Here is a 22,538-nt window from a genome sequence, read left to right as displayed (position 1 = left end):
GTCCTGTAACTCCAAAAAAGGCTGCTGGGAGCACCGGCTGTGGCTTCAACGTGCAAAAACAAACCAGATAAAACCATATCTGCACACGCCCTCTGACTCTCACACACACACTTAAGTTTAAATAGCGCCCTGCCACTAACAAAGCACACAGGCATTCGGCGCTTATCTACATTTTGTCTTTCCAGATAAAGTCGTCTGTTTTGGTTCAAGTTGGAGAAAACCGCAGCAGACACTTGCTGTAGGAAAACATTTTATTTCTCAGACAGGCAGAATTGGTCCACAAGTCCAAATATAAGATAAGACAAAATTCTTTAAATTACAACTTCTGCATTCAATAAACATCATTAGCCTGAAGACCTACCCCAGTTTAAAGTGCGTGAAAAATGAATTAAAAGTAAGGCAAACAGCTGCGTAATTTCAACAAGTGGTGATGCTCTCACGTCGCCACATTTGCTTTCAACTTATATCTTTACTTATTACAAGTCAGTCAAGCATATTCATCTTATTTTTAGAATGCAAAACAAGTCATACACAAATAAGCAATGCAGAGTGTTAGGTAAAAGCCTAAATAAGCGGAAAAGAAGGATCCTTCTAGGCGAGGCCATTTTATTTCTCCCTCTTGTGTGCTTCAGCAGTGAAAAAAATAAAGTAAAATAAAGAAGCCAAAAGGTCAGCCGTGACATCCAAGACTTCGTCTCCCCTGTAAAAACAAACATTCAGTCAGACTTTTGAAGAAATTAATATTGTAACCCTGCTTGTAAGTTGGTATGATAATTTTGTGCTTAATTCTTTTTAGGCGAGGAGGCAGTTTAAGTAATTACATTTCACTTCTGGTGTTTTCCAGAACTGATTTCAGCACTTTCCTCCCCTCGGTTCTCAAAGAGGCTCCTCTTGCTGCTGATGTCCACATTTCTCAGGTCCTACAAGGAGACAGTGGACAAATGTTCATACAGACAGAAAAAATAGAAGTGTACGATTTCGCACACAGATGTGAAGAAATTAGGACATCTTGTGCATTTCCACACATTCAGACATATCAATATTAATTTTAACTTTTTTGAAGAATTCAAGTAAGATATAAAAAAAAGAGTTTCAGAAGTAAGACGGTAGCAGCTTAAGAGTCATTCACCTGGATTTCTGCTGGATTCTATACTATTCTATTCAAGTCAGTAAAAAAAAACAATCTTCCCACTTAAATATCCAAGAGTGAAAAACATTTAAAAGAGTTTCACTCTGAAAGCAGACCATAAAATGCAAATAAATTCCTAATGTCAAATCATAAAATGTTGTCACATGATGCACATACCAGAAAGTGACTGCATACGTTTAATTTTAATGGAATATCTCCTAAAAAAAAAAGTTTGAAGTTTAGATTAACAAAAGGTTACATTTTTATTCAAGGTGCAAATAAATAATTTTATTTCCGGGGTAAGTAAAATGCAAGATTGGACACCAATATCTGAATATTTCTTGATAAAATAAATGTGTTTTTTTTGTTGTTAGTTTTTTATATAGAGCTCTATATCTGTCTATTTAGGAATTACAGCATCTTTTTAACAACTGAGCCACTCAAAAAGCTTCGGTAGTTGACACAGAAACGAGTGTAAAATCTGGAAGCAATAGCTGTTGTAATCTGAGCTGTATTTTTGATTTGGTCCAAACCTCCTGCTGTTTCTCACTCAGCAGTTTCTAACCAGAATAACGCCACAGTAAACCTGAAAACTGGAATGGGAGCAGCAGAAACTCCCGACCTGATGCTACAACCTGACTCTAGAGAGTTGCTGCCCTCTGGCTTTCACAGAGGGCATACATATACATTTCACTTTGTTTCATTTCGGAGACAGTCTGAATAAAATGACACACTTACAAGGCTGAGTGGAGACCCTGGTTGATTGGTCTTATTGAGCCAGGTGTTGATGCGATCTGACATTCCTGATGTGAAGCTTCTAAATTCCTGATAAAAACAAATGCAAATATTTTACAGTATTTATTTATTTATTTTTTTTTTTTGCATGAGCACACTGGCAGATATGACAAAAAATATGAGGAATTGTACATTAAAAAAATAAAATAAATGAATGTACACTTCTGGAAACTCCAGGGCTGGTGGGGCTCTGTGCCTGCTGATCCTTCTCAAACAAGCCTCGTTTCCTTGAGACTTCTTCCAGCAGGAACAGGGTCCTCTGGGTCACATCCGGGGAGCGTGGCACATCAGATTTCTGGAGGCATACAAGTAGCAGAAAAGAAACAAAAACAATCAGCAGAAATATTAATAGCTTGTTCAGGCTATTTGTAGTAGACAGCTAAGTAGACACTGAGAATCAAAAGGCCTCTGTTCTAAAAGATTTAAAATCTGTTCTTTATTTTAAACTGAGTAGTGGGTAAAAGTAATGAGACACAGACATATAATCATTGAGGTGACACTTTATTTGACAGGGTGTGCATAAGACTGACATGACACTGTCAGTAAATAATGACACTTTGAATGCAAAGTTGACACTTTTAATGTACTTTTAATAGAAGTTTTAATGTAACTTTGCATTAAACGTGTCATTATTTACTGAATGACACTTCATGACAACAGTCGTAAATATTCACGAAGACTCCTTCATCTTCATGACAGTGACATGTCAGCTTAATGCAAATAAAGTGTTCATAAACCCATTAAGGCAAGTTTTAATAGGTTCGTGTAAACTACCAAAATGAGTCAGTGTGTTTTGTAATTTATAGTACAATGAAGTTCACTTTATTGTCCCAATCAGTAAAAAGTAATTTATTTAAGGAAACACAGCTGGTTATACTGAGGGACTAATTCTGAATGTAGCACCAGTTGATAGCATCATACTGGGACTTCTCAGGAATCCTTCATACTTGGCAGTGGGAAGGAAAACCCACTTTTAATAGCAAGGAACCTCCTACAGAATATGGTTTAGTGTGAGCCTCTGTCTGGATTAATGAACCAGGGCTTTGAATCGCCAGAAATGACACACCAAAAACACAAAAGGACTTGTTCAGGAGCACTTCCTATATTTCAAAATAAGTGACAAGTTTAATATTCTGAAAACAGCTGGATATCTTTAGATTAACACAAATGATAGAATCTATGCTCATTTCACACATGCACAGAAATCTCAACAGCAGTGAATCCAGTTCACGGGCTTTTCCACATCCATCTTTGTCCTGACTTTGTCTCTATTTGACTTCAAATGTAAGCTGCACACATTTCAATCGTCATCGTCAAAAACAAACACTGCAAGCTGCAGCCTTATTCGTCCACAGCAGCTCAAACTCTGTTCATGGCAGTATTTTATTGTGAATGATTTTGTGCTTCACTTTTTCAACATGGACTAAAACTTCTAACACCAAAACTGTTCGAAATATTAGCTGATCTTTCCAAATGCACTACAACTCTACAATTAGAAGGGAAAAAAAAGCTCAAGAACAGCATGTTTATGTTACTGTCAGTCTGGGAGGGTGGAGGGTCTGACCTGTGCTGCCTGAGCAAGCCGCTCCATCTTCTCCTTGATGGATCTGGACGAGACCCTCTGCCTAGAGCTGCACATACACAACAGATGTATCCACTTCTTCACCACAAACTACAATGATTACAATAATAACTAATAAATATAGAGAAAAAGTTATGAAACGAAAGGAAAATACTAACTTACTTTCTCTGGAAAGATCCCTTATCCTCATCTTCGTTATGGTCCTAGTCCAAACCCAAACAGGAAATACATTGAAGTATTATAAGCAAAGACAACACTTCATTTCATTTAGCTGGCACTGATGTGTCTCTATTAAGTGTGCACAGTTAGCTCCTCCACATTAAGCTGATTAACACAGATTGAAAATATTTGGTCAGTTTCATCGCTTCAAGCAAACGAAAATGAAGTTATCTTACTGTCTTTGCTTCAAACTTCTTCGAGGCCATCCGGACACTGGCACTACAGTAAAACAAACAAATCATCCATCAAAAACCTAGAAACAGATGAAAAATTGCAATAATACTGACGGGGTTGGATCCTAACCTCCTCTGGAGCGGCGCGCTCTCCTCTTCCTTCTTCTTCATCATCTACGTTAAGACAAGTGTGAGTGAGGATCTGTGTGTCCGGCAGCACTTACTCTGAATGTCTGAATGCTAATGTTCTACGCATTCATCTGCTCTCTCTTGTAATGTGTTTGGATTTTTAACAAAGCAGGCAGTCAGCCTGTAAATATTGCTTTAGATATCAACATGAGGTCAAAGCTTTGAGCTGCGCAAGCAAATTCTGCCGAGCTGATAGACGAGCAAGCTGATGTAAGATTAACAGTCAAATTGGCAGAGGTCAATGTTGGCATTTAAAGGGAAAGGGATGTGCATTCATATGCATGTGTGAGTGTTTACCCTGAAAGATATGGTCCTGGAGCTCTGTCTGAGGAAGGGAGGTTTGGCTCCCTGTTCACCTTTTCCAGTGGTGGAAGAGCCGTTGGAGCTGACCTGAACGAAAACACAGATCAGCCTCCTGCTACATCTAGTCAGAGTTTAGATGAGCCGCAGATGTGTGTATTTGTTAACTTTCTGCAGGTCTAGCTCTGTGTTTTCACTGTTGGGGGGGAAATAAAAGCCTAAACTTTTACTCTTCCACCATCAGGGGGTGCTGTTTCTGTAATTGAACAGGTGAGCTGTGAGTAAAATTAAATTCAGTTCGGCTTAATTAACATAATGCCAATATACAGTAAATATCCAGTCAAGCTGCTCTACAAAGAAAACATTTCACCTGGTGAGAACTTTGCAATTCATTTGACAAGCAAAACAGGAAGTTGAGATAAAGCTGTAAATTGTGGCTTATGTCTGTATATTTGAGTGTGCACATTGGACTACCTCCTGCGCATGTCCATTCTGAATGGGGCTTTGAGATCCATGGGAGGATGTACTCTGGCAGGGTGAGGGGAACGGATCCCGGGGGGACAATGGTGCTGACGGAGAACCAGGGCTCATGGGAGTTGTGCGGCCAGATGGAGGGTTGTCAAGGGAAATGGACACAGAGCTGCAACAGCAGAAACACACAGGAACTTTAAGATGAACCTTACAAAACTAATAAAAACCCTTTAAAAATAGACTTGTTTTCTTCCTGACTCTCTTCCATAAAGACGACATTATTGTAGTGCATGACTAATAACTGCCCTTTTCACACAATGTCCCTCCTGAGATGTGGATCTGTGCAGATCCTCTCGAGTAACAGTAGCCTTTTTTTATTGATTCTTTGACTAATCCTCCCACTGCCAGGCTTGAATGGTGGATGACTATGTGTTGGCAAGTTTGCAGTTTTAGGGCGTGATTTTTTCATCTTCCATTTTTGTCTGATTTACTGAACATGGCTCTGTAAAATACTGACAGCTTGAGATATTGCATCATAACATGTTGTAACGCTACTGTAAACGTCTTCAATCGTTTCCTCAAAAGTGGAATTTACTAACTCAACAGCAGTCTTCTGAAGTCAATAAGTCACACAAAAATGTCCTAGCAATATTATGTCATGCTTGTATTTTTACATGATGCTGTAAAAATACAAGCATCATATTTTGTTTCTAAAGCTGAAAATTATATTTTCTTGTCCTTCATTTTTGCAACTATGACTTACTTTGTTTTGGCTACAACATCAAATTCTATCAGAATTGAAGTTTATGATTGCAAAGTACCAAAACTGCACACAAGCCCCAGGGTTAATAAATATTCATTAAAAATATATCTCATTAATAGCTACATGTTAATAAATACAAAATCCCATTATCAACCTGACAAACTTGCGCGCTGAGCTGGAGGTTGGTTTGGGTTTAGGTGCAGGCTCTCTGCTGGATGACTCTCCATTTTCATGCTACCAAACACATACAAAGAAAATACAGTAAACATAATTAGTCAGAGCACATTGAATGTTTTCAATGCTTTTGTACATATGTACCTGTAACACACCTTACATTACATAACGCAGTGTAGTTATATCCTAATTTGCAGTTATACTGTGAGTCTGTACGTGTAAGACCAGATAAGGTTCAAATTATGACTTTAAATTCCTCTTATCTAGGTGTTAGAGATGTTTTGCATGGTCAGTTGCATCACAGAAAGACTGCAATTCCAGTAACTGCACAGCAGTATTCAATGTTTAACTCTAAACCTTTTTGCATTTTACCATTTTGCAACAGTCATATTTTAAACACTGTATGTCCAAGAAAAACTTTATTATCTACAAAAACTATGTATAACTTTTTTTTTCTTGCACCATGGTCAACATAAGTGAGCTGACTGAAAGCTTTGGCTCCCCAAACCCTTCAGGCCAGAAAAGAAACACAGTTTATACATAAAATGAATTACATCTTAATGTTATATTCAATTCTCGGTGATATAAATGTGGAACACCAACATTACACATGATACAAATTTGGATCTACTGTAACAATTTACACCTTTCACAGGTCTAATTGACTCAAATGCACAGAAAAGCATTTTGAAGACTGTTGCAACCATATGCAACCAACTTAGCTTCAACCCAAACTAGCTCAATGAACTGCAGCCAGATTATAAGACAGAAGCAACACTTGGGTTCAGCTGGCCCAAGTTTTTTATGGGCCAGTTTTTTTTTGTTTTTTATGAACATGCAAAGCAAACTACTGTTAAGGAGGACAGTGATCAATATCCAACATACTGAGACTCTGTTGCTGTAGAACTTAAGAAATGATTTACACAACTTTCCCTTTGCGTGGGGTAAGATACCAGCAACGCTGTAGAGTTGTAGTTGTTAGAACATTGTGAAATATAAATAGGACAGCTGAGAGTGAAGGCTTTGTAAGTATTTCTGACTAATTTGACTAAGGAGGCATCTGTCAGATGTCCAAATGGAAACAGTTCATAACAACCATTTGCCCAACAGGAAACTGTAATTTAAAATGTTCATCCCAGAAGTCAGAAGCACTATTTTAAATGACAGAAGAACATAACACTTATGTCCCAGATTTTAGCTGCGTGGTATACACTGTGTGTATACCACACGTGTTGCAGTCATACACTGTTTATGACTGCAACAAAGAAGTGCTTTCTGCAAAAAAAGAAAGAAAGAAAGAAGGAAAGAGACAATGAAGATCTTTAAATTCAAGTATTGCCTGGTTTATACTGTCCTACATTACTTCCAAATATACTGTATATCAATTTGTTATCTTGCAGGCTTTCATTTTCTTATGAACTGATGAAGTTTACCAGCAGCTTTAAAGGAAGGGCAAATTATTAGCTCTAGAAGCTAATTAAAACCTCCCTTCGGCATTGATCTCAACCATCTTAGTCAGATTATCAGAAAAAGAAAGATAACACAAGGCTGTAGAGATAAAGTGAAACAATCACATATCACCTCAAACATTAAACTATAAGCCAAAAAAGAACAATGCATCAAATCACTGATCAACCTAACCAGGATACACAGCAAAAAAGGCTTTAAGGAAGTCACCAACCACCAAGTCTTTTATTCATGCTCCAAATCAAAGCTGCTGAAAATTCGAGCTGAAAGGGAAGAGCAAAGTCCAGGTCACCAGTGTAAACTCTCTGCCAATCATCAGATAGCGTGTTGCAATCACAGTCTGGCCAAAGGAAGAGATATAGGTAATTCATGTCAAGACAAGGAAGCGCCTCGTAATGTGTAATATAAAGTCAGCACCCTGAGACAGAATGATAAAAGGAAGTAGGTTGACCAAGGGCATTCTAAGGGCATCCTAAGTCAGAGCCACCATTTAGGATCTACATGTACATTGTAAGACACTTGCTGCTGATCCCTTCGCGTCAATATGTGACGCATGGTCAGAAATTGTCCTAACTCGTCAATATATGACGAGTTGGGAGTGAGAATGTGTTGACATATCCATATAAAGGAGAGGAAGGAGCCATCTTTAAAGCGTAAGTTCTTGTGTACCACCAGCGAATTGAGAAAGTCTCTGATTTAAAGAAGCACTGCCAATGGCTAGAGGGATGTGGACTGAATGACAGGACAAAGGCACTGAACATGGCATCACTGGAGCAGGAGCACCAAGCAGCAGATGCTGGAGGTCTCCCACACTGGACGAGAGACCTAGTGTGTATGGTGTGTGAAAATCCACTTGAACCCACCTAGTAGCAGGGAAACAATACACAATACACATACTGTAGCTAAGTGGCTTGACGAGTGTGCAGGAAGATCTTCTCCAGTCTTCATCTGCCCTTTACTAGATCAGTGTTTCAAGATTGTGTGGACAGTTTGCTCTCAGTAATGAAAGTTTAGTCATTTCCTGTTTAAGTTTAGTATAGTTGTAGTTTTGTTAGTATTCAATGCCTTTTGTTTTTGTTTTTAATAAAATAATAGAAGGTGTTTCCATCTCCTTTTATTAGGACTTAAATATAACTCAAGTAAGCCTTAGCTACTTCCTTTACTTCCTTTACTTCCTATTGCTTAACCTTTATGCTGTAATCCCTCACATTCCGCACTAAGAAAACATTAAGAACTATGTATGAGGTCATCATAACGACATAATTATTCTCTACGTAGGTACCTGGCTAAAAAACCTGATTCGTTTCAGCATTGACTTATCCTTAATAAAACTTTTTTCTTTGGGTGTTCACCTTTTTAAAGCACTTTCCAACTTGTGTATACAGTTGTTGTTTCTGTGCTTGTTTGGCCAACATAATGTTCTTGTGCAACTCAAGACAGGAAAACAGAAGAATGTGTAATGCATTAACCCCACCCACTTTCTCTGGCTGAGAGATAACCACTGGATGATAAAAATATACCTAGCTATAAGTGTATGTGGACTTTTGCATAAAAACTGTTACCACACACACACTCAGAGGAAGGACGCTCATAGATTCACACTGTTCCCTCATATGGTGAAAGACGGTGCAGAAACAGACACTAATTCACATGAAAGTCTTCCAATTTGGTTTAAAACAAGAAGTATTTCTACTTACTTGTGTTTTTGTACCATTAGTTCTAGTACTGCTGTTGCCGCTGCTGGTGGGACTGTAAGAAGATGTTTTAGTTGGCGGTTGTGGCTTGTACACATTGCCCTTCTCCTCATCCAACTCCCCAAGAAGGACCACCCTTGCGTCTTCTTCTCCTCCTTCTCCTCTGTCTTCCTTTGAATCGCCCTCTTCTTCCTCTTTCTGCCGCCTTAATGCCTCCACTTGCCTCATCCTCCTTTTTTCATCACGCGTCCGCAGCATCTCTACAAAGTCCAGCTGTATCTGCTCAACACTGAGAAAAAACATCACACACACCTTTATGATCGGACAGCTTCTAGAGAGAGCATTGAAAAGATCTGTAGGCTCGGTGTCTGGTCAGGTTTCTATAACAAAGGGCTGTTTAGTCGTTTCTCTCTCTTTGAAGACTGCTTGTGCTCCAGATACTAAATTGCTAGTGTGCTTGGAAGCTTTTCATACGTTACATGTGTGTTTGTGTATTTTACAAGTATACAGATAACAATCCAGAAAGGCAAACTTTAAGTACCCTAGTCACTACATGTAATAAATCAATCCTAAGATTGGGAAAGGGATCCAAACCCCTTCAAGTATATATATTTTTTCTTTTTTGTGCTGCTCAGATATATATATACATGAATAAAACAAAGTGTCAAGTTAACCTGCTGAGGCCTTGAGATGTCTCAGTGGAAGATTCGGGCCCAGAGGTGCCTCCACTTGTCGGTGGCGTTCTGGGTGTGGGGCTGGAGTCCCCATCTTGGTCGGGCGTGCTGCTGCTCTTCTCCCTCCTCCTCTTCTCTCTCTCCACTTCCTCCTCATCCTCCATTGTCCACTGACGAGCTAGGCTGAATGAGGATGCACACGAGAGAAAGATCCAATAGTTACCAAATATTAAAGGCATTATGAGACGACGAGACAATTAGTTTGGAAGCACATGGAGAAATTATTGTCCAAGCCGATCTATCTGTTTTGGTTTCATGGACAGTAGAGATAATAGTAGAAATAACCGTTACACAAAACCTGTTCTACTTGTTCAGGCTTCACAGTTCCCTAGGGAAATTTATCAACAACTTCAGTCTACGTGACAAAGCAAAGCATAGATCACCATGAGGGAGAAGTTCCTGCAATTCAAATGCAAATAAGGATTTTCTAAAGACTTAAAACAGTAAAACATGGAAATGATTAATCTGTTTTTTTGTTTTTTTTAAAGTTGTCCCGAGATTATCTGGTAGCTAAGATCCAGCCTTCTTGTTCAGAGTGAAGCCAAAGCTTTATCTTAAAATGAAACTGTGTAAAGTGTCACTGACACTTCACAACAACAGGTGTCATTGTCCCCTTTACAGAAAAGCCAGAGTTAATCTTACCTGGACAGAGCCGACCAGTTTTTCCGACTGATAGACATGTTGGAAGAAAATGATAAAATGTTCCAATTTCACTCGCAGATGGTGGGAAAAAAGTCAACAGGCAAGCTCTCTGACAGAGGGAGTAAACTTGGAGTCGGTGAGGCACAAAGCAGTCCACCTTTAGCCAGGTGCAACTCATGGAGGTATCACATGACCACAGAGGTGAGCCTTCCACCTGACAGAGAGGGGAGGGAGGGAGTCTCTCCTCTCCTTGTATGGTGAAAGTGTGGCTATGTCTTGCTTTCTCATTATTATTATTACTAATAATAATTACTAATAATAAACATGTATTAGATTTCAGGTGTATCATTTACACCAAGTTAACTATAAGGCTTTTGTTAGATGTTAACCAAAAATAGAGTTTTAAACTATTTAAAACAAAAACTTGAACAAGAGGAACAACGACAGAAACAAAACATGCAAGCCAAAGTCTGGCTAACATGTGCATGAGTGGCAAAATAACGAGGTTAACTCAGCTTCTCGCTATGCATGTGTATTAACGTGTGTAATAACGTTATTACTGTATTAACTACTATGTTTTTGTAACTGGGAGTGAGGCTCTTCATACTGTTAGTGAGACTCTTTGCCTTGTTGTTGGAGACCACACCTTCCTCTGTTGTGTGTCGGACTCTGACCCAGGCTCAGTCTGAGAGAGAGAAAGCAAGACACACAAACACGCACGCCCACGCCCACACACACACACACACACACACACACACACACACACACAGACACAGACTGCCCAACTTACCTGACGTTAAATAGTCTACCCCTAACCTTGCAACTTTCATAAAAGTGAAGAGTTTGAAATAAACCTGCTGATGGGTTAACTACCTAAAGTCTAGAGTCTTTGGTTTGTTCTGTGTTCTTGTGCAAACATAAACCTGCTTCCCACACATGTAAAGAAAAGTCTGCATGAAAGTAAGATGCTATCTAGTAGTGCTGCTTTGCATGTCATTCTTTAGTATGTTTCTGAGTCTTGACATTTGACCTTTGCACGGTTGCACTCCTGTATGGTCTGAAGTGTTTGTTGGCCCAGAGTTTGAAATATATTTGTCATCATTATAGCTCTATTAGAAAATAAGTTAGATGGAAATTTACTTATTTCCAAGTAGCAACATTTTGCATTTGCATTTAACCAGATAAAGCGTTCAAAAAAGGATGAAAGGACAGTTTTGTTTTTTATGGACATGCAAAGCAAACAACTGCTAAGGAGGTATGCAGTGAGGATAGTTTCCTCTGCTCTCTCTCTCTCTATATATATATATATATATATATATATATATATATATATATATATATATATATACTGTATATATACAGTATAGATAGATAGATAGATATGATGTTATTGCGATACAGTGAATTTCTAATATTTGTTGTGTTTGAATGAATTTTGATAAGGTAAACACTTTTTAATGAATATGTTTTTATGTCCTTTATTTTGGGTTTATAAATTTTATCTTTTACCGTTCAGCATCAGAAGTGTGTGTGTGTGTGCATGTGGGCGTGCGGGGGTGTGTGTGCGTGTGTTTGTGTGTGTAATGGCATTGGCTTGAAAAACAATTTTTTTTTATTTTAGCAGAGACATTTTACACTTTAATTTGAGAAATTTATGAGAAAAACTGAAGGCAGTACACATAAAGGTGACAACTGAACACAGTAAATGTTAAAAAATTCCATGTTGAATAGAGCATTTTTGTGTACTTTTTTATTCCTTTTAAACATGGTATTATAGCTCACAAACCCACCGCAGATACTGTAGATATAGTTATGAAGAAGCCATATCAAGCATGCGGTTCAATTTGCATGATCACTGGCGTCATTTGAGTGTGGTGCATATTTTTAAAAACACAATTTTCATTTCATTTTTTAAAAATAATAGTTGGAAAGTTTCCATTGCAGAAAAAAAACAAAAAAACAAAGCAAAATGCAAATCAAAACCAAAAGCTCGATGAGCGGATAGAAGAAGACAAAACAGGCAACACAAAACAGCAGATCAACAACAGCGATTAAGAAGACCGACATCTTTCTGTCTTCACTGAGCAGAACCTTTAGCAGCATCAAACATTTTCTTCCTTCCCTCCATCCCAGACATGGCCTCCACATTCTTCCTCCAGTCGCTGTCCTCCACTGGCCTCTTCTGCGGATAGATGAGCAAATAGATGATGTAAGAAAGTCTACAAAAGTCCCAGTACCAGAGTCTTTGTTGACGCTGTGGAGATGACCGGCATTAGGAAACCTCATTGTTTGCTAAGCCTTTGGGACCTGTTCTATAAAACGGAAATCCCCATAGAGAAGAGTGTTTAACCGTACTTGTAGAACTGGTTTCTGATGTATTGCTCACAGAAATTCACGAATCAGTGCAAACACACAGACACACACACGCCCACACCCCTAAACAGACTAATCCAAAGATATACACACTCACTGACAAATGGTGTCCACGGAGCAGAGTTAGTGACAAAAGTGTACAATTGGATCTTTGTATCATGTACCACACCTCCACCCTGCACTGGCCAACTATTGGATTACTCAAACACACCTTTTACAGACACATAAACACATTGTTCAGGTTCTTCATGGCATACAGAAGACTGATCTCATAAATGTCACAAACCGGTACCCTGAGGAAAGTTTTTCATCTTTCTTGGGCTGTTTTGATTGTCTGTTTGTGAAGTGTTGTCTTTCTAAGCCCACCTTCTCAGTGTCTTCTTTCTTGACAGACTTGAGATTAGCTCGAAGATCCATGGACACTTTGTGCTTGGAGCCCAGCAGCGAGCGAAGGATGGCGTCAGCAGAGACACGAACGCGTCTAAGATTGGGCCTCTTGAATTTCCCCCTGAGGTCTAGAACTTTGATGTTTAGGTCTTTAATCTGATCCAGGGAGAGAGAATTGAGAGATATGTAGTTGGCCAGCTGCAGGGTGTTCTCGTGTGGTTGTACCATCATATGGTTACCTGTATGACTAAAGATAAGCATGATTGTTACTGTTAACCCACCTCCCGTGAGTTAAGCATGACTTTGGCCTCAATGTCATATCGTTCCTCATCAACCACATCGATCTTTGCGTGGAGCTCTCTACAGAGATCCTACACACAATACACACACATTTCAGAGAATTTCACATGTTGACTGGTTTGGAGGTTCTAATAACATATAGGAAAAAAGTATATTTTGTGGATTAGTACCTGAAGTTGAGCAAGACTGAAACCACCGGTGTTCAGAGGAGGCGCTTTCTCTGCGAGGTACTTCTGTTTTTCTTCTTCTTTGACAAGAATCTCCTGCTCCAGTTCCTCCTTGGCCTTTGCCACCATCAGGCTCTGGACAAACAAATCTCTCTTAGCAACTCTTGGTTCAGATTTAAATGAAAGAATTAAAAATATTAAATCATTTGTTCTTATGGTTCTCATGGTCCAGTACTGCCACACAAGTGTGGTTGAAAGCATCTTACAGAAAGAGAGATTTAAGTTCTTTTGCGGTTTTGTTCATGGTGCGCATTTACTCTACCTGGGTTTTCTTTGGAAACTCTGATTTCCACTAACAGTTTAAAATTGTGTAAGATTAAGTAATTCCTTTATGTGTGTTTGTGTGTGTTTGTGCCTTATTTTCTATGCTGTCTCCACCTCCTTACCTAGTGACCAGCTATAACGACTAAGTGCACTTAGAAGAGGAATACATGGTATTTGTCCATCCCTATTGCTCTCTTGTGGTCAAATGCCTACACTACATAAAACAGAATATAATATTTGACAGTGATGTTTCTTACCTTCAGCATCAGCTTCCTTGAGGCTGATATTTTTGATTTTCTCTGCATGGGCATGAGATTATCAGTAGATGTATGTCATTTACACCAAGGAATTCTCATTTAAATTATTCCTTGGTTAAGAAATAGTCTTACCTCTTGTCTGTAAAGGAAGTTTGGGGAACAATTTAACAGCAATCTCAGAGTAAAGCAGCAATATTTGTTTTGTTTGTGACTGAGTCAATGGTCTATAAAGGGAAGGCAAAGTTTAATCACTCACACATGCTCAGGCATCCTGCTGATGAGGTCTCTCTGGATGAGAAGAAGAAGAGATTAGAAACTTAGCAGTTGTCAGTGTTTGTCTCTCAGCCTTTGATGGACCTTATCACCTGTCTACACTCTTCATGCTTGATTGTGGAGTAGGGGCTAACAGGAACTCTCTAACTGTTTAATGCTCTGTTTGGCATTTAAATGTCAAACATTACTGCAAAATATCACTTTACAAATAATAATTTTGGGGGACTATCAAAAGTTTATTAACTTTTAATAAATAAAATTTAATTTAAGCGCCCTGTAGTTGTGAGTGTAGCGCTCAGTGATGGTTTTATTTGAACAATATTAGCAATTAGCAATGGTTAAGTTTACCCATTGTTCCCATTCATTGTGTATCCTGTCCATCAGGGAATAAATAATAACACTAACATGTTTATCTAAATGATATTATGAATGAATATATTAATTGAATCCAAGTTAGGAGCTGCTGTAGGACTTATGGTTTACAACATGTATGTGTTGGAGAAAAAATGTAAGGTTGTGCCAGTTTTAGCAGAATTGCTAACGTTAAATTCCAACTTGTTTCCAACACAATTTGCCAATGAACACTACAATTTAGTTTGTTTGTCAAGTGCTATATTTTAGACGTTTATTGCTATTTCAGTAACCTTTTACACAAAATCTAATTTTTTATTTTATTTCAAACCAAATGAGAAAATGTCCTTAATTAAATTTGAACTATTGTGGTTAAGTACGGTTGAGTTGCAATTTACGGTTGTTTTATCTAGCTCATCAATACCACAATTGTTTTGGTTGGAATAGCATTTTTTTTACACAAGTATTGGTCATTGGACCTGGATAAATCAGTGCTGTAGGTCTTTTATAGTAATTCTCAAAACTGATGATTTTCAGTTTTTGGGTGAATGATATTTCCCCTTCCCCTCAATATTACAAGCTTCTGCTCTTTATCCACAAAGTTATGAAACACTCACCCACTATCTCTGTTCCCCCCGTATCAACATTCCCTCACCATTTTTATTTAATCTCTGTCATGAATGGCACAGCACAAGACCTTTTGGTTTACGAGGGCTACAGTCTGTTCCAGTGGATTAGGAAAATTCCAGAGTGTAAACCCTCCCTGATGTCTCCTCTTGTATCGTTCATCCCCATCTTTCTCCTCAGGATTATCTGTATCAGAGGAATTTGGAGTGGACTGGACCATCTCCCTAAATAGACCAGACAGCTGTGGAGAGGAGCTGAGCTGCCCAGCCTGGATCAAGAGTTCACTATTAGCAATTCATGGATGCTCACAAGCCTCCGTGATGCAGTCAGCTTGGCAAAGCAAATCAAAATTTTACATCTAAAAAAAAAAAACATCTTTCATTTAAATTTGATCCAGTTAAACATTACTCTAGTATCCAGTTAAATACAGCACTGTTGCTTATAAGTGTTTACAAGAAACCACAGCAAGACAGAAACTAGACTCAAAGATATGAGGACATATAAATCACGAACAAGAAGAAAACCATTGCACCAATCTGTAAGAAAGATGCCAGCTGCTCACATTTACATTTTCTGTATACCGTCAAATGTATGCAATCAGACTAACAATGTACCTAAAATATTTTTATAACACATTATAGAGGCCTTACCTGTGTCTAAGACAGACGAAAAGAGCAACACGCGTGACAGAGATAGGACGGACAGATCAGAGATGAGCCCAGTCGTTCTGTATCCCTCTATTTAACTGTGCCACCCATTGTCCAGCACCCTCTTTCTTTTTTTTTTCTAGTGGAGGCTATTATTAGGTAAGACCATTTCTCTTTCAGGACAATTTTGTTCAGTCTATTTGTCTCTCACGGACATGGTTAAAGCATAACCAACGACGTAAAGTTTGGAGCCTCACATCCCACGACTGGATGAAATGTCTTTAATGCATTTGGAATAAGCTTGCATGTTAACAATTATTTTAATTATTATTGTAATTATTATTATTTTAATGATAAAACTACTTACGCTGCCAAAGATGTTAACAGCACATGTTGTCATGTACAGGAATAGAGTACTCAGATAAATAAGAGACCCCTTAAGGGACGTTGAAGGAAAAAGTTTTAAAATAAATATTGTGCTCACCTGATGATTTCTCTTGTGCGTCACATACTTTCTCATGCGGATGAAAAATTATCCGGTGAGCATGAGAAACTTTTCTTGTTTTTCTTTAGGGTCCCCGTAGTTACAAAACCTAAATCAAATGTAGAAATACTTTATGCATTTTCCAGGTAAATAGTTCCACTTTATAGTAAAATCAAGTAACTATGTTACTTTCAGTTGCTATAAAATTGCAATAGATACTCTACATAACTCAACAGAAATTTGACTTTTCAATTTGATGCCTTAAAATTGTCCTCTGGCTTTTTAAAGTGTAACTAACCCTCTGAAAGCTAAACCTGGCCCCTGACCAATTTTGAAAGATTCCAGCATAGTGGGCGCTGCCAAGAGACACCTACACTTACACTGCTGTTGGTGGATTTGTATCCACTGAGCATCCAAGACATTTAACAAGGAGTCTGAATCTGCTGAGTCCATTCTTGACCAGCGTTGTAAGGTACGGGTGCTGAGTGGAAAAAAAGGTTTTGTTGTCTAAGTTTGACTGAGATGTTGTGGTATGACCTTAAACAAGATGTTCATGCCGAAAACCTCGCCAGTGGTTGAAATAAGTAGATTCTTCAAAAACTGTAGCAAAATTCACGTAGAATACTGATTGCTAGTCACCACAAGTGATTGATGGAAACGGTTCTCACCAAGGGAGGCACAAGCAGCTGTTAGGCTTAGGTGAAAAGTACTTTTAAAAAAGAGTCTTGAGATAATATAGCTGACATCCAAAACAGCTTTTTGTATTTATCCAGGTCAATGTCTGATATCCAGATACGTCTTACTATCTTCAGTATTCATATTTGACAAAAAAAAAAAAGCCCAAGTCAAAAGTAATCTGTTGAGGAGCAAAACTTATTTGCTCCTCAACAGGCACCTCAACAGGCTCCTCAACAGGCACTTCTTTCGTCATGTACATGAAAGAAGTTGATCAACTTCACATAGGAGAGACTGCCCTCTTGTGGTCTAACATCGTAACATAGGCTCATTTTTAAAGTGGAATCATAGGCAGTCAATTTTTGGACATAGTTGACAATCTTCTGCTGTAGAGTAAAAGGTAAAAGATGAGTAGAGTAAAAAGGTATTTGGTAAACAGGTTTCTCAAGTACAGACTAATGATCACAACATTTAATCACAAGATGTGGATTAAGTTATGTTCAAAATCTGGTATATTAAAGGCTGCTTTGGTTCAAACAACGTTCTTCATTCAGGGAAGTTAAGAACGTTACTCAAGCAAAAGTAAAAAGTACAGTGCTGGATAACAACTCCTATGTATATTTTTAGGCAGTTGTGTAAATATAACCAGTATCTACCCGCCTCTGAGTTTTACTTGATGAGTTACTTTATGTACGTAACTGCATGTTAGTGCATATTTTGAACTCCTCAAAGTAAGCAAAGCCTGTAGTAAGGTCTTTAGAAATTTCACAATGAGATGAAATTACACATTCTCACACACGGTTACTATTTCCAGGAAGTTCTGCAAACAGGCCCCACTGAGCATTTGGGAAAGTCTCGCTAACATCTTTGTGTGAGTATTTACACCTGTCTCTACATCAGCCCCACAGCACATGTGGTTTGGTACAAAGATCCATAAGAGGGTGTCTCCCTGCTTCTCATGCTGCTCTTCGTCCATCGCTGACGCATGTGGTATGGCTGCATTGGGGTTTTCCACAGTAACAGGAGTAGTCACAACACAGCCAAGCCTTTATTCCCGGAGAAAACACATAGACACACGCGCACACCCACGCACACAAATTTCAAAACTCTTGACTAAATCCCACATGCACAACAACCCTTAACGAAACAATAAAAGCCTGTCTTGCAAACAACAGTCTGCGAGTTCTTGGGCCTTGCTGAATTTCATTTTGGGTGTGCTATTGTAGGTGAATATTGTGTGGGTGGGTGTTTGCATGCACATGCCTCTGGCTCATACTGCTCCTCATTAGTCCTGCACACGGCTCTGAACAAAAGGTGTCCTCACTCCGACATACATGCAACTCCACTCTCTGCATTGTTGTGTGTGTGGACAAACGTGGGGGTTTTCTGGAGGCAAAGTTACTGCTCAACCGAAAACAAATGCGCTTTGAAACGAGTGATCTGACCGTAAAGTGAGCTGCAGTTTTTGTTTAGCACGAAGGGATTTCTGTCCAGATGTACATACAGTGACTCTTGAAAGTGTAAACATCCATGTTACAATCACAAGGTTTTAAAACGAAAAATAAATACAAAACTGGAACAAAAAAATTGGAACAAGAATTAATCATCAATCTTTCAGGAGATCAGACACAAACAACAAAAAGGTTAGATGAATATGACTTAATTGCATTAATTTTAGCTAAAACTTTGTTGAAGCATGCTTTGATTTAATTTTAGCATGGTCTTCCTGAGTCACACCTTCCATCAGTTAGAGATAATCTAATTAAGCTGCGGTGAAGTTTATTCATCCTGGTACGATTTTTCTGACATTTACATCCTTCAGCCAGGGACATAAGAAGTTACAAATAATTTTACAGTAGAAAATGACCAATGATGAGCACAGATGTTGCTTAAAACTATGGTGTTGTGAACATAGTCATCAATGATTGGCGAAAATATTAGACTGAAATAAATTAAAAAAGGGTATTTTTCCAAAACTGATTGCCGCACCAGAGTGAAACTGGTCAGGGAGGATGACAAGAAGACAGTAACACTGAAGGAGCTGTAGTTATTTCCAAAAGTACTGGTTGTGTTCTGGGTCTACGTGTGACAACAACCTCCTGTGTTTTCTATATCTGGACAAGGGAGGAGAGTTGCAAGACTGCTGCATTATTTTCCACAGAAAACATCCAAGACTGGCTAAAAGCTCCCAAAACATTGTGGGAGAACGTGTTGTCATCTGAAGAAACCAATCTGGAACTTTTAGATCCATTATGCAAAAAGATAATCAGTCACTAAAACTAATATTAAGTTAAAAAGTGGCAGTTGTGTGGACTCCTACCCAAGAGTGAATGCTAAAATTAAATCAAAAAGTGCTGATTTAATTTTAACAAAATAATATGTTTTGTTTGTAAGTTGAACTATACAAGATATATATCACAGTAGAAGTGGAAAAAAAATTGTCAGTTATTTATCAGTCTCAATTTTTTAAATCTCAAAAAGGTGTAATTTCAACAATAGACCTGTAAAGAAATACATGTAAGAGAAAATGCTTAAGAATGAATTTATTTACATATTTGTAATACTGTGCATCACATCAGCAAACACACTTAAGAGAATCTTCCAAAGGATTCAGGGAAAAAAAATTCTTCATGTTAAACTTCATGAATGAGTTAAGTCTGTACAAAAACATTATTTTTCTACTCTAGTGTCAAAATCCTTTAAAGTGATGCTTTAAGTAGTATTTTTGAATCAAGAAGGCACAAAGGGTGAACTATTTTCAAGTTTAACAGTTTCTAATGTTTTTAAATATTCCATAAGTCTCTGAATGGTTAATTTTTAATAAACAAAAGTTGCCATCACAGCAAAAACTTCAAACAGTGTGCATGTTCCTGGTCCTGTTATCCATCGTCACTGTTGGGTTTTCCCTCACATCCCAGGTTGCTGTGCAGAAAAGAAACAAAACAGAAGATGTGGGAATTCCTCCTCACCTTCTATTAGTCCCAAACTGAGGAGGTAGGGAGTCTGAAAAACAGAAGAAAAAAAAAACATTTTTAATAGCCATTACTTAAATTATATCTTTAACATTCAGGCAGCTGATGATCTACAAACGTGCGCTCACTTATTTTACACTGTTACCACAGCTACACGGTTAATTTGGGCGCTTGGCTCCAGCAAGCTCGCTTAAGGAAGCGTTGCTGTGGATTCCTGATCTGTGAGCTCATAGTTCAGACTTTCAGACTCTCGGTTCACTTGAGGTTTCAGGCACTGGTTTCAGTATATAACTAGAATGTGACATAAATGTTGAAAACTAAAAAAAAAACCCAAAAAACCCACGTTGTTTTGCCTGCATTTTTCTTCATAAGCATAGAATAAATTGTGTGAATGTGTGTCTCAGTGTGTATGTTTAAAAATACCCAGCTGCCTGCTGAGGGAGAGGCAAGCAGATGTTATTCTGGAGTCTTGCATTGCATCGTAATTATGTCCTCGAGTGAGGAGTAGAGAGTGGTTTGTGTCCTCAGAAGACTGATAACCATAGTAAAGAAACACTGAGATCTGCGACTAGGAGTGACTAGAGCATCTAAACACTCGAGTGGTGCATTTACATAACCATGTCAGGAACTTGGTGAAAGACTGTCAGATATGCGTTACTTTACTCCCAAGTGTCTGTTTACATTTGAATAAACTGTTGGATGCATCAGTGTTTGCTGGTTTTTAGGTTGTTGGCAGCAGAATGTTTGCTATTAGGAACGGGGGCAGAGGGATTTTGACTCAACAGCTTCTGATGAAAGGAACACTTTGACCATGAGTGGGTGTGGTGATGTAATGTTATACGCATGACACACCTTAATTAGTAGCTCATAGATGAACACATATTTTAAATATCCTTCATAACTGGGCACATACCGCAGGATATTGCTTTCGAAATTCCTTATCAAGCATTTCCTTGGATGGAAAAGGTAAAAGATGAAAATAAATAATTATGTACAGCCCTGATTGCTTTCATGCGATTAAGAATCACACTATAAGTTCAATAACTTAGTTACATTTTTATTCATATCTTTTCTATTGATTATACCTTCCAAAAAAAGACAGAGAAGACTGGAAAACTGTCTTCCAGCTGTATGGAAGATAGAGTGAGGTGGCACTGCCTATTGCTCCAGCTGTCGCTGTGAACCACTGTTCAGCTACATGAAAATGGGCCAATAAATTAACATTGTGCCCCTTTTTCTAATGGGGCGCTCATGTCATTAAGACTCATTTAATACCCAAATTAATCCAACGGTGATAACACATGGGTTCCAACTGGAGCCTTCGGGTTCTCAAACCAGATTTTGCTTTTGGTCCCAAAAGCAAGGACTTGATGTAAAGGTCAAACCAAAATTTATATCCTATTACAGCTTAACCATAAGCAACACCCTTGTGCATCATAGAAAACAAAATAATGATAACGTCCAATTAAAGGACTGCTCCTACCACTTTGTTGACCTTCACCAGTGTTGATCTTACTGTCCAGTCAAAGCACTTCATCCTCCCCGGTGCTGCCTAAGGGCGCCGTGTACAGGTGCCGGGTCCTCCCGGTCCGCAGGGCCTGCTGGTTCTTGTATCGGACCAGCGCTAAGGCGATCTCCGCGTTCCACAGCGTGCCTTCCTGTGCGCACCGAAAGTCTATTTCCTTCCCTTTAGCCATGACCACTGTGAAGTAGACCATCTCTCGCTTGTACTCCACGCACTCCACCGTTTCCATGCGTTCAAAGCGCAGCTCCTTAGCTCTGGAGCTCCACGCCGACCCCGGAGCATCACTGCCTCTGCCTTTGCAGCTGAGCAGGCGGAGCCCTTCCTCCGTGAGCACGCAGCGCTTCTTCTTCCACAGCTGGAGAAGCCCGCTGCTGCGCTTCTCCAGCAGCCCATCTCGTATCACTTTCACCGGGAAGGACATGACCTAACCGCACGCAGAGACTCACAGTGTCTAGTCTTCAGCAGACGAGCCCATTCACTTCAGTTTAAAGCTCCTCACACAAACATAGCGGCGTCAGACGAGCCTGACTGTGCGGATAATAACAACCTTCTGTTCAGCCTATACGTAGTGTCAGCTCACCGTGCGTGGAGGTTGGCCGGCTGGTCTGACCAGATATGTTTGGACATGCCCGACTCCACTGTGGACCTTCACCCACTTCAGCTCCAGCACCCCGCCTCCTGGTTGCTGACAGGAAGAAGAGATGCGGGCTTTTATGAAACTCGCTCCTGAGTGATGCGCTTGCGTGAGAGAGTGGTTGTGAATGAACAGTTACACAGGTACGTGGACTAGTCACGCCGCTTCCCTTCCCTTCCGAAATAGCTCGGTCGACGCAAGTATGAAATG

General features: G+C 39.1%; 3 protein-coding genes across 3 annotated transcripts; all 3 read right to left on the bottom strand.

The window, feature by feature from the left end:
- Positions 1–237: 237 nt before the first annotated feature.
- lad1 (ladinin 1) lies at positions 238–10,517 on the bottom strand. Its single transcript, XM_014472362.2, has 14 exons — positions 10,333–10,517; positions 9,631–9,813; positions 8,960–9,245; positions 5,776–5,855; positions 4,862–5,027; positions 4,385–4,477; positions 4,029–4,072; positions 3,902–3,944; positions 3,669–3,709; positions 3,489–3,555; positions 2,085–2,219; positions 1,868–1,954; positions 822–920; positions 238–700 (listed from the first exon to the last, which is right to left on the bottom strand). The coding sequence occupies exons 1-13, from the start codon at positions 10,368–10,370 to the stop codon at positions 825–827; spliced, it is 1,359 nt and encodes a 452-aa protein (XP_014327848.1). The 5' UTR covers positions 10,371–10,517; the 3' UTR covers positions 238–700; positions 822–824.
- A 1,444-nt stretch (positions 10,518–11,961) lies between these two features.
- Positions 11,962–16,147, bottom strand: LOC102230737 (troponin I, slow skeletal muscle-like). Its single transcript, XM_005808641.2, has 8 exons — positions 16,042–16,147; positions 14,397–14,428; positions 14,273–14,279; positions 14,141–14,182; positions 13,563–13,694; positions 13,374–13,463; positions 13,072–13,248; positions 11,962–12,514 (listed from the first exon to the last, which is right to left on the bottom strand). Exons 2-8 carry the CDS (start codon positions 14,408–14,410, stop codon positions 12,410–12,412), a joined length of 567 nt encoding a protein of 188 aa, XP_005808698.2. The 5' UTR covers positions 14,411–14,428; positions 16,042–16,147; the 3' UTR covers positions 11,962–12,409.
- A 3,578-nt stretch (positions 16,148–19,725) lies between these two features.
- phlda3 (pleckstrin homology like domain family A member 3) lies at positions 19,726–22,444 on the bottom strand. Its single transcript, XM_005808663.2, has 2 exons — positions 21,653–22,444; positions 19,726–20,200 (listed from the first exon to the last, which is right to left on the bottom strand). Exon 1 carries the CDS (start codon positions 22,113–22,115, stop codon positions 21,693–21,695), a length of 423 nt encoding a protein of 140 aa, XP_005808720.1. The 5' UTR covers positions 22,116–22,444; the 3' UTR covers positions 19,726–20,200; positions 21,653–21,692.
- Positions 22,445–22,538: the final 94 nt, after the last annotated feature.

Source organism: Xiphophorus maculatus, chromosome 1 (genome assembly GCF_002775205.1).
Source record: "Xiphophorus maculatus strain JP 163 A chromosome 1, X_maculatus-5.0-male, whole genome shotgun sequence".
Taxonomy (NCBI): Eukaryota; Metazoa; Chordata; class Actinopteri; order Cyprinodontiformes; family Poeciliidae; genus Xiphophorus; species Xiphophorus maculatus.
Note: the sequence above shows the minus strand (reverse complement) of the source record. Positions and strands in the feature narration are given on the sequence as shown.

Bases quoted from the DNA above. Each gene is read 5' to 3' on its own strand.
- LOC102230737 (XM_005808641.2), bottom strand. The intron at 13,464-13,562 runs GTACTAATCCAC...TATTGTGTGTAG, and splicing joins TCAGTCTTGCTCAACTTCAG to GATCTCTGTAGAGAGCTCCA. The intron at 12,515-13,071 runs GTGGGCTTAGAA...ATCTATCCGCAG, and splicing joins AGAAAGAAGACACTGAGAAG to AAGAGGCCAGTGGAGGACAG.
- lad1 (XM_014472362.2), bottom strand. From the start codon at position 10,370: ATGTCTATCAGTCGGAAAAACTGGTCGGCTCTGTCCAG. The intron at 4,478-4,861 runs GTAGTCCAATGT...GTTTTCGTTCAG, and splicing joins AGAATGGACATGCGCAGGAG to GTCAGCTCCAACGGCTCTTC. The intron at 2,220-3,488 runs GTCAGACCCTCC...GTATGCCTCCAG, and splicing joins GGCTTGCTCAGGCAGCACAG to AAATCTGATGTGCCACGCTC.
- phlda3 (XM_005808663.2), bottom strand. From the start codon at position 22,115: ATGTCCTTCCCGGTGAAAGTGATACGAGATGGGCTGCTGGAGAAGCGC.